The 12,064-nt window shown below is 46.2% G+C and overlaps 2 protein-coding genes across 3 annotated transcripts in view; both read right to left on the minus strand.

The window, feature by feature from the left end:
* Positions 1-12,064, minus strand: part of LOC144162552 (receptor-type tyrosine-protein phosphatase T-like) — a 616,771-nt gene that overhangs the window by 350,317 nt on the left and 254,390 nt on the right. The window lies entirely within an intron of this gene.
* Positions 1-12,064, minus strand: part of LOC144162167 (receptor-type tyrosine-protein phosphatase epsilon-like) — a 128,549-nt gene that overhangs the window by 11,929 nt on the left and 104,556 nt on the right. The window contains exons 22-24 of the mRNA XM_077692647.1: positions 8,749-8,848; positions 8,581-8,657; positions 5,749-5,877 (exon numbers count right to left, since the gene is read on the minus strand). Coding sequence (XP_077548773.1) covers positions 5,749-5,877; positions 8,581-8,657; positions 8,749-8,848 — 306 coding nt within the window. The remainder of the gene's footprint in view (positions 1-5,748; positions 5,878-8,580; positions 8,658-8,748; positions 8,849-12,064) is intronic.

The following is a 12,064-nucleotide window of genomic DNA, read 5'->3' on the forward strand; positions in this document are numbered from 1 at the left end:
TGTATGTATGTATGTAAGAAAACTTCGAACAAGGTAGAAACACGATTGTTCCCAACGTTTCAGCAAAAAGACTTGCCTTCGTGAAGGGCCTGACGAACGCGTCTCTTTGCTGAAACTTTGGCAACAATCGTGCTTCTACCTTGCTTGCCTTTGTCAGGGTCCTGACGAAGGCAAGCAAGCCTGATTCGCCATATTAAGTTGTGGCGCCATCGCTCACTGCCTACTGCTGAAAGAACATCCGCGTGCCCATCGCGTGGACATTGTGGATTCCCGCCCACTCGGCATTCACGGGCAGCATTTGTGCTCATCGACAGGATCGAGACCTCACTCACCGAGCCGCTCACACCGGGGGTGCTTCTGCACCTATGTTCACCTTTCAAGAAACCAACCAATATTACCGAACTACGAGACAGACCTCCCCCGTTCTCACACATCTTTGACCAAAAGCAGAGAAATCACACTGAGTCAAAATTCAAGGAGACATTCTTCCGCACCCCATCCTATGCCTTTACTCTTTCGTGCACAGTACTCTGATAAGTGCAAGTTCTGCCCGGAACCGGGAACCCGGACAAACATATTATTCGACTGTCCAAAAAACTCAGTCCTTACGCCTCTGAACCCGCCCCCTTCCCTTGAGCAGTGGGAGCTAGTGCCGTCCAGCTGTTGACCTGAGCACCAGCTCCTGCGTGTGACCAGGATTACGCAGCCTTGAGAGCACATGGGCTTCTGGACTGAGAAACCACTAATAATATTGCATAATAAAGTAGCCTCTCTCTCTCTGCCTCCCTGCCTCACTTCTCTATCCATGAATTGAACGAAGGTTTGTAGAATAAAATTCAATTTTCCTGCCTTTGCAGTGCTCGCGCGCCCCTGCCTGAACAGCGCGAACTGGAGTTCTGTTGTTTTTGTGCTTGCTTTCATCTCGCACGTGCCGGAGCCTTTCTGTACAGTTTGGAGCGCGTCGGTTTTAAAGACCACTTTTTTCGCGTACTATCGTACCAACCAACAAAAAAGCGTTCCTATTTAAACGAGCACGGTTGTTACCGGTTATGTTCACAGATTTTGCTTCAAAGGTACTTGCAGATTTATTTTCTATAAAGAAGGTTGAGATTTATGACAATCGCCAGCGGTTTAGGAGTTTTAACTGTTATGTCTATATAAACCGCTGGCTTTACGAAGTCTCTATTTGGGTCCGTTACGTCGCTACGCTGCCTCATTGCTGCGGTGACTAGACAGCGTGACAGGTAAGGAGCTACGACGGTAAGGAGGATCCCTAAAGGGCTCTGCCCTTAAAACAAAACGACCGAGTTAACACCATAGTTGAACCAGCAGTTTATATAGTCATAACTGTTAGAAACTCCTGAACCGCTGGTGCATGTCGTGATGGACCCATTACTTAGCGCAAAGAAAACAGCACGTACATTTGAGGCAATATATATGTAATTACTCGGAGCCCCGCGTCGATTTAGTTAACAACACTTGTTGAGTTGTTTTTGACGATAGTAAGCAAAAAAAATTGACCGCGGAGGACAAAAAAATTCCCCGCATTTCCCCGAGGGGGAGAATGTGAAAGTGCGAATGCACGGTTGTCGGCCCGCTTGCGGCGCTTACGCTCGGCCCCCGCAGCCCACCGCCTCGCCGCCTTCTCTTCCATCTCTTCCATCGGGTTTGTAGTATCACGTGTACACCACGCAGTTATCAAGCCGCTATAACGCCGCTGAGTCGCCAACGCACGCCGCTGACGACGTAGTTTGAATGCGTTAAAGATATAAGGCGCGTTAGTCACACTGATATCAGCGTGGCGTCCGTGGCTTAGTCGGTAGAGCGTCGCGCTGCGGCCGCAGAGTCCTCGGATCGAAACCTGGCGGCGGATGCTGTTTCTTTTTTAAATATAGAGGAGCACTGCGGACGCCGCCGCCGCCGCCGCCGACGCCGCCGCCGCCGCCGGCGGTGGATGGTTTGGGGTCGCTTATAAAGTGCATTCGCACTTAAAAATAAAGCCGTTCCACTCAATCTGAAAGCTGTCTAAATTACAGAGCAGTGCTTTGTCAGAGAGGCGGTGGCGCCGTTATCCTTTTATTTCTACCACAGTTTGCGCTCTTCCCGCTCCCTGTTTTCTTCTTCTAATGACGAATTTAACGCAGGCTTTCCAAAAGCAATTTAAATTTCCCTCCTTCGAAGTGCTGCCACGCTTACCACCTAAAACAGCGCAAGTAAAAGTTCGGTTTTGTCCGCAGTTAAAAACCCCAAGAAATTGCCACGAACGCTCAGGTCAGCGCGCGCACGTGAGCGCGGGCATCGCGGCGACCGCTCCGCAGTCAGCAAAACCAAGAAAATCTCTAACACGTGTGTGTGCATTCCTTGCGACGACCGTGCAACGTGCCATGCACACGTTCGTCAAGCCAAGGAGAACCACTTAGAGAGATCAGCCTTGATTGAGGCGACCGCACGGCAGGTAAAAAAAAAAACAAGAAATTATCCAGCGTTAGTGTACGCCTGCACCGCGACGACCGCCCACCGTCCCCAGCGCACGTTTATCAAGCCAGGAATAGAGCCACTTGAGGAGTCGGGCCGAGATTGGCAAAGAAAATACCGGCTTTCGCCGTAATCGTGGCAACGCTTGCTTGGAACAAGAAAGACACGTTATAGTGTACTCCACTCCATGTGATCTCCATAATTATCTCTTCCACGAAAATGAAGAAGCGCGCACTTATAGAAATAATGATGGATTGAAGGTAATTGTGGCTGCGAAGAAGAAGCAATTAGGCTGCAATCGTGGGCTTAAACCTTCATGACGTGATAGTCATGAAGGTTGCGTGCAGATTTGCTACCTTCAAGTCGAACGAATTAGTGCGACCTTTTATTTTTTTCGCTTAATATCATAAAAACCAACCCAACGGGCGTTCATAACTAAACGGACAAGAAGGCTGCCGGTTATGATGATAAATTTTGCTTCAAATGCACCTGCAGCTTTCTTGCGACACACACAGGGAGATACACAACAAGCGCCAGCGGTTGTGGGGTTTCGAATGGTTTTCAGTATATAAACCGCTTGCTTTTCGAAGCTTCTGTGTTACGCGTTCACGCCGCGTGGCTCTGTCTGGGTCCGTCGTGTCGCTACTTTGCCTGAGTGCGGCGGTGGCGAGGCGTCATGACAGCGAACGAGCTACGACGAGAATGCGGGACCTTAAAGTGCACTGCACTTAAAATATAAAGCCGTTCCACTCAGGAGGAAGCTGTCGGAAGTGCAGAGCAGTGAATCGCCATAATAGACTGTGGCTCCGCTATCCACTCACTGCTACCTACCCTCATGCTGTTCGCCTCCCTAACCTCAATCCTTTTTTGGTAATTTCAGCAGAGGTTTGTCCAATAGAATTCAAATTTCCGGCCTTCACAGTGATCGCCCGCCCACTGCATGCAAGAGCGGGAACGGGAGTTCTGTTCTTCTTGTGTTTCTTTCATCTTGCATGTGCGAGTGCCTTACTGCGAAGTTTTGAACATGTCGTTTTAAGCGGCCACCTATTTTTGCTTAGTATCGTAAAACCAACCCAACGGGCTTTCCTAATTTTGTAGCGGGGGACGCGGGGGCTGCCGGGTAATTACACAGATGTTGCATGAAATGCACCTGTAGTTTTCTTTGCTCTAAACCAAGGGGAGACGTTGACCAGTGCCAGCGGTTGAGGAGTTTCGAGCGGTTATGATGTTACAAAGCGGTTGTTTTACGAAGCCTCTGTTTTGGGTACGTTATCCCGCTACGCCGTGGGGCTTTGCTTCGATCAGTTATGTGGCTACGCCACCTGATTGTACCGCTGGGTCGAGAGCGTGACAGCGAACAAACTATAATGACAAGGCAGGAACCTTAAGTACTGTGCACTTGAAACGACGTGTTGAAACCTCCGCCGTAAGGCTCCGGCACATGCGAGATGAAATAAATCACTACACGAACACAACTGCCGCGCGTGCTGCTTAAGGCAGAGGGCGCGCTTGCACGGAAAGGAGGAGAAATTTGAATTGCATTGGACAACACCTCTGTTCACTTATTCAATTGACCAGTGAGACAGGGAGTAGAAGTACGTGAGATCTGGTAGCAATGAGCGGTCAATGGCAACGCAGCCCCAATGGTGGAATAATCACAGCTCTGCACTTCTGACCATTTTCCCTTTGAGTGGAACTGCTTTAATTTTTAGAAAGTAACCACATGGACGTCGATGCAACAACCTAGATAGCTTTACTAGGGCGAAAGAAATAGATGCCTCATCAAAGAGAAGAAAAAGCTGAAGCTCTCGTCGACGTTAACACTAACAGTACCAAAATGGCTGCCGCTGTTAAGAAAAGATAAATTTGGTTCGTTTGGTGGAGGGGTCGGGCCGCGAGAGGAGTAGCCAATTGTTCTAACCAGAACGCTAACTCGGCCCACTAAAAGTGAAACAAGAAATGGCCTGATTCCTGCCCCATGATAAGTGAATGCGATGGCACTCGGTTAGAATATCTGCACGCGAAGGAGACCTCTCTCTGTGCGGAAGCTGCTTTGTTAATTGCGGCCAGTCTGCCGGTCGGTGTAATATGCGTCAAAATGCCATTGGAACGGATAACGTGACGCGACATGATGCGGCAGTAAAAAAGCCTTTGGTAATTGCTGCCTTTTGCTACAACTCACACAATCACACGGAAGCAACCAAAAAGTATTTGTTCGAGAAGCCCAAGCGGTAATGTCCGCAGGACTCCAATAGTGTTCATACGGAGCAAATTTCGGAACATGTAGCACAACAATGTTTTATTCGAATGGCTGTGATCCGTCTAGTTGGTACATCCTTCTGGAAAAGCAGCTCGAACCTGACACAGACCGAATAAAACAAAAATAAGGACACGCCGCTTCGATTACTTGGTTTCACTATTATTAGGTTATATTAGGTTTCTTTGGGTAAGAATAGGTTTCTTCGATTGATGTTAAAATAGATTATGTCGATATATGTAACTCATTCAGCAGGCCTTTAAAGCGAATATACAGAGAAAGCTTGTTAATCCTAACCAAATGGGATGCCATCTCGGCTTAAGTAATTTATAGTTTGAACTAAAGAAAGTGAAAAACAAAAACAAAGCATGACCAAAATTTGTTACTTGAAAAACACCCGTATTTCAGTTTGCTTTTTCCCTTCAAGATTACTACCAGCCCGTTTCGCTCGAATAAAGCGAAAAGACTCTTATCGCTTTATTCAAAAGGGAAGACACGGTCGTCATTCAACTCAGTCATGACTTACCAGCGCACAGAAGCATGGGGGTTCAGTCTTTATTGTCCTCGTAGTGACTGCGTGTGGCAGGTTATGCACTTGTGACCTGAGATATGTGCGCATCTGACAGCGCACCATATACCAATGAACTCGCGGCCACATCAACGTATTGTGCAAAGAACACGCCTTACAGAACTTCCGCCATGTAGCTTTCAAATTGGGTAAGCCGAGTTTACTTCCTGCCTCCGTTCTTCTCCCCGTTCCGAAGTCGACACGGTCTCATGGGCAGGCAACGGGTGCGTGTCCCTGCTGTTTACCAGGCCCTAAGGTGCCGGTGCGGTTGGTTGCAGTTAGAATTTCCCGTGCCGTTAGCCAATCACGTTGAAAACAGAATCTGCTATTTACGTACTTCTATACAGCGTGGCCGCACAAAATGGTGCAGTTCGAATTACACATAAAATTGAATTACAGCTTTAATATACCGGTTTTCACCCAATAGATGTGTTCGCGGCATGCATACCTCATTTTCAAGGGGCCCAAGCGTGACGAGGGTGTCGGCTCTGCTGCCTGCTATCATCTCCCAGAAGTCGTCGATGGTTTCCTGCAGCGGCATTTGTGTAACCAAGTATGCGTTCCTCCTCTTGAATCCCTGCGGGAGAAGAAAAACACAACTGACTTCTTAAGGCCAAAAATGAAAGAAATAGTAAGCTAAATTAAATACCGGTACGTCACAAATTACGATGACTGAAATTCAGATAGGAGAAATTTATGCAGTCATTGACACACCTCACTCACTGCATTGTAATCATCCCCATCTTGCGCAGCAAGCACTGCCGCTATCAGAGCTGACCTCTTGAGCCCACATAAAAGAGTTCTCTCTCTCCGTCAAAGGCGATCCCGAAAATATTGACCGGAACACAAAAATAGGGTGTTTTCTCCCCATTCACGTCAATTAAACTGTGGCCTAATTACAGTTACAAAGTTTCGAAAGCTGGATTTTCAAATATGCCAATAGAACGCCGTTGTTGGACCTCCACGGCCTCTGTTTTCATTTCTGCGTGTTCTGCGTCATATTTTTTTGTTCCCATTTTAATCGTCCACGATTGTAGAACCAGCTTGGGCCTTCCACAAAGTACGTTGTTTTAGCCGCATTATCATGTTTTACAAGGTGTCACAATTCAAAGTGATTTTTTCGGCAGTTCTGCAAAATTGCTTTCACACGACATAGGAAGTATTGCAGCGAAGCTCCGTTTCTCTGCAATGCTTCTTCTGTCGTTCCTCTTTGCACTGTTTTTTTACTACTGCTGAAAACGTTTTCTTTGTAGAATGCTCGAAACAATGGTTTTATGCATAATATTGTGGACCAGGTAAAGGATCTAACCAAAAGTTATGTACAGAGTACAAGTTACAGAGTACAAAGTACAAGTACAGAGTACAAGTACAGAGTACAAGTAGAGAGTGAACAGTACAGCACAAGTTATATACAGATAATCTAGAAGGCGGATTCAGGAAGGCCTCTAGGTCGTTCAGCTCGTGCATTCTCTAGTCCGCCAGAGCGGCGTCTTCTTTTGCAGCTGGCTGGGCTGCCCGCCGCCCCCTCAGCAATGGCACCTACCCACTTTGGGTGGATTGCACCTTTCGTAGCTGAGTCACTCCACACTGATAACCACCCTGTGACAATATTTTCCCGAATACATATAAGGCACAACCTAAAATACATAATGAACAAGACACCGACCCCAAGAGGAAATAAAACAATGACTTTTCGACCACCGTAACGGGAGCCTTGTTCACTATAAATGCAGAGAAAGACAGCTAAGCGTTTAAGTAGGCTGAAGCCCGTGACCTAAACACCTTGCGTAGGCAGGGGGAACATTGCCGCCCTTGGTGTTGAGAGTGTTTTTGTTCGTCTGTATCATTGTATATTAAAGATAGCCTAGAGGGGAAGTCCTTCTCGGTTGCAACAACACGCACCTTGCCCCAGTATATTTCATGGAATATGCGATAAGATACCTTGAGATAGACTGTAACATGTGCATACCATGAGATAGACTGGGGTTAGGCACGCGCTGTCGCCACCGAGACGGACTACACCTCTAGGCTGTATGTTGAATTTATATAGATACAAAGGAACAAAAACACTCTGAACCACAAAGACGACAATCTTCCCCCCGCCTAGAGAAGGTGTTTAGGTCACGCGCTTCAGCCTTCCTAAACTCTTAGCTTTCTTTCTCTGGCTTTAGTGTGAACAAGGCTCGCAGTCGGGGTGCCAAACCGTCATTGCTTTATTTTCTCTTGTGGTCGGCATCTTCTTTATTGTGTATTTTAATGTCTTTCCCGACCAGACGGGCGTCCGTCGATGCCTCGATTTCAATGCGCAACGCTATTTTGAGTGACCAGGTTTAGGGGAAATCCCCAAAGTGGGGTAAGTTTCTGTGAAGAAAAAGTTGACGTTTACCTCAAATTAGCAATACGGCTACAAAGGTAATCCGTACAAAGGTAAACCTCGGAAGCTTCGCAGTTGAAGAAAAATTTCTCCTGGTCGATGATTCGAACCCGGGACCACTGCCTATCCAGGCCAGTCCCTCTGCCAAGTCAGCTAACGAGGAGGCTAGCTGCTTGTAGCGCGAGAGCGGATTGATCGACAACTTGAAGTCATGGACAGGACGAATTCACCTGGGGAATTTCTGAGGAAGCCGTACAGCTTTACTGTGTAGCCGCTCGGCTGCATTGACATGTATGTGAATGTTTCCTGCCCCGGTATTTTGTAAAATTGTTTAACTACCTTGGTGCCAAATCACGTTGGGAAGCGGAATGAAACCAGCAGTGTGTTTTGTGCGAGGCCATTTGATTACTTTTCTGATTTCGAAAGGGATGTTAAGGGGAAATGTAACCATAAAATTTAAAACATTTATAATACTGTCTATTAGAAAAGTATACAAGCAGTGGACGATATATAAGCAGCGGTGTAGTTGCTAATTTTTCAGTGAAAAAATACCGGTTAACGCACCTGGCAGATCCCCAACAAAAAATAGAAGGGGTAATTTGGTACAAACACTGGGCTGAACAAATATCACCAAATATGTTTTCTCAAAACAAAACCCTTATTTCTGACGATGTGACTACATTTAGCTCGACTCTGCATTGTTCGGCGTTGGGTTGCCATACGCATACGCTAGATAAAAATATGTGACCCAAAGAGGTTAGAAAATTTGAAGCACGATTATCAGGCTTTAGTATCATGCTTTAAGAAAACATCTGAAAATATGCTGGAGCTACGGCCTCCTTGAGAAACGGCTGCCATTTTCGCATCAATATAGAAGTCATTTTGCTGGAAGCGATGGTTGCTTACATCAACGTATACGGCGTTGATGTAGTCCGTCTTCGAACCGTCAGATGTTGCCCTCAAAAGGGGCCTCCGACTGTCACCTGGAAAGACGGCGTAGAATTTGAAATGTGATTCGGATAAACAGTTGCCAGCACCAGAACGTAGATGAATGTCTAGGTTTGGGCAACGTACGGGCCAGTATTTCGGACGAGCGATTCTTGGAAGCGTTTTCAGCGTCGCGAGCGCTTCTGAAGTCCTCCGTACCTGGAAGGAGACATATCCGCTTGAGGTCCTGCGGGAATAAAGAATGGGATCACAAAGATGTTTTAAACAATCGGATCTCTTTTATGGTGGCTCAGATGTAGTACGAAAATTCAGGGAGGTGGCCAATACTTAAATTAGAAGCGACGATCATTTAATAGCATGAAGAGGCCTTGGGCTTATCGGAACAACACATGTCTGTGGGTTTTATTAGAGCTACCTGGAGGCATCTGACATATAGCTAACTTACTCGCTTCTGTACAAAATCGCGCAGCCCGGTTCATCTACTCTGTGTACTCTTATCATTCCAGCGTTTCCCAACTTAAAGCTCGTCGCCCCCTCAACAACCTGCAATCACGTCGTTATATATCTCGACTGTGTCTTTTTTACAAATCTTCTCACGCTTCTTTTAACGTTCCAGCCATCTTGCCTGCTCATCGATTATCCAGCCATACAAACCATCGCCGAGCCGTTTATCCTCCGCCAACACAAACTGCTGCTCATCTTTGCTCCTTTTTGCTGCAACCGCCCGAGACTGGAACAACTTGCCTGCCTTCGCAATGCCCAGTCTGACCCACATCTATTTAAGACTGTTGTTGAATCGATAATCTGTTGCTAATTATGCCCATCCCTCATGTAATACCCCGACAGGGGCCTTTGACGTATTCTAAATAAATAAAAATAATAACAAATAAATAAATAGTAAACAAAATTCCATAATGACTCGGTAAGGTTCCTTGTCAGTAATATATTAAAGGCGCTGAACTGTGCGCCACCGGCGTGGTTTCTAGCCGTACTAGTTCCTTTACTCCACTATGTAAACCCTATACCGCAGTATCGTATACTGTATCTATACAGTATACTGTATTTGCACGGTATACCGTAGTTATTGGAGATTTGAATGCTAAGGTAGGCAGTTGAGAAGGCATTTAGGAACTATGATCTGGGTTGTAAGAATAACAGGGGTGTCTTATTTGTCGAGTTTGTAGAACGGCGTAATCTACGCATTATAAAAACCTTGTTCCACTAACGGGAGAGCCGGAAGTGGACGTGGAGGACACCAAATGGGAAGAGTAACAATGACGTAGACTTCATACCGTGCGATAATTCTGGCGTCGTGCAGGATGTGGAAGTGCTGAGATGGGTGAGGTCTAGTGACCACCGTATAGTAGGATCTCGATTTAGGGTAGAATTTAAAAGAGAACGTAACAAGATAGTCCGAAAGAAGCCGATCAATGAGGTAACAGTAAGCGGGAAAGTCGCAGAATTCAAGATCGCGCTGCAGAACTGATATTCAGCTTTAACCCACGAAGCAGAGTTTACGACACGCGAAGTTAACAACATGCTTACATGCAATATTACGGAGTGTATAGAAGTAGTCGGAGGTACGATTGCTTGGCAGGACAGTGGTAAACTTTTCCAGAGGAGGAAATGTTAAATTAGGAAACCGCAAAGCATGGCAGTCTCCACCCCACCTGACAGAATAGAATGTCGGAGCATTCGAAGTTTCTCAATAAGTGTAAGACAGCTGACACACCGAAGTATGAATATGGAGAGGATTGAGCATGCTGTTAAGAAACGAGTCAGCCTGAAAGCAGTGAAGAGGGGTCTAGGCATAGGGAAAAATCAGATGTGTGCACATAAAGACAGGAAGGCAATGTCATCCCACATAGGAATAAAATAGCTAAAGTAGCCCAGGATTGCTAGAGATCTGTACAGCAGAGGCGACATCCTTGATAACAGCGAAGGGGGAGTAGTTCAGATGAGGTAGAAAAAACAAAAAAATGTTCTGAAAGAAATTCAAGGGGGCACATCACGTGGTGGGGATTGCATTACACTACACTACACCTCTTGAATTATGGCGGGAAAAGTGTACAAGAAAACTGGCACATCAGTATACACAATACCTAATCAGCTCAAGTGTACCGGATTCTTGTGCGAAAGCAAACATCATCCTTAAAGATATGAAAGGTGACATGAAGAACTCAAAAAATTACAGGCTGATCAGCTTACTGTCAGCCGCCTACAAGGTACTTACCACGGTAATCGCTAACTAAATTTCTGCCACCATAAACTTCAGTCAACCTAATAAACAAGCAGGGTTTCGTAATGGCTATGAAACAATGGTACATATTCACACGATCAATGAGGCAGTAAGCAATTCGCGGAGTATACTCAACCCCTATATAGAGCCTTCATAGGCTATGAGAAAGCATTTGACTCGGTCGAAACCTCGGCACTCATGCCGGAATCGTGGAAGTAGGGTATTGACGAGCATTACGTCAGAATAAAAGAGGAAATCTACAATGGGTCCGCAGGTACCATAGTAATCCATAAGGAGAGCAGTAAAATACCTACAAGAAAGGGCGTCACACCAGGAGACGCAATCTCTCCAAGGGGATTCACAGCGTGTTTACAAGAGGCATTCAGAAGATTGGCTTGGGAACAGGCGGGCGTAAGGGTAATGGAGAATACCTCAGAATCCCCAGATTTCCTGATAACTTTTCCTTGCAAAGTAACTCGGAACACCAATCGCAAAGCACGAATTGAAAAGCAGAGTAGAATCGTGGGCCTGACAATTATGTGCACAAAACTAAAGTAATTCTCAATAGCCTCGGGAGAGCAGAACGGTGTGAAAAAGATGGAGAGGGATTGGAAACGGTCAGCGGATATATGTACTTAGACCAAGTAGTGAAACCCGAACCAAACCATCAGGCAGACGTATTAAGAATGATTGCGTAATCCGGCCAAATTGCTTAAGACAGCAATTTGGGCTACTTGGTATATACGGACAGTGTTTTAAAAGCGAAAAAGGGTCGAGGACGAAGAAGAGATAGCATACAGAACACTCGATAGACTTAAACTTGTTTGTCTCTTGTTTGCGAGTGTCTTGTTTGTCTCTTCTTCTTCGGCCTCGTCGCTTTTTTTGGTAGTGAAATGCAGTCATTAAATATTAGCTCACATTTGATAAGTGAGAAAAAAAGAATTGGCTCCAATCCACGCTGTGAAGGTGGTTGGAAAGCAAACATTCAAAGAACACCCCCAACAATTGCCCATGCGCCGTCCCTTGAATTACCACACGTGGGTTAGAAAGAGCGAAACCTGAGATTCTGCCAGCCGTTACCAGAAAATCGTGGGGGCGGCGTCCCAAAAGCCGCAGCAGCGTCGGCCACGCCAATGTAGAGCGGCGGACGCCGTCACTGTATCCCGGTTGTGAGTCGGGAGAAAAAAACAGAGAGGAGCGTCT

Source organism: Haemaphysalis longicornis, unplaced genomic scaffold (assembly GCF_048455015.1).
Source record: "Haemaphysalis longicornis isolate Haplotype H1 unplaced genomic scaffold, Haemaphysalis longicornis Haplotype H1 scaffold_12, whole genome shotgun sequence".
In the NCBI taxonomy this organism is placed as follows: domain Eukaryota; kingdom Metazoa; phylum Arthropoda; class Arachnida; order Ixodida; family Ixodidae; genus Haemaphysalis; species Haemaphysalis longicornis.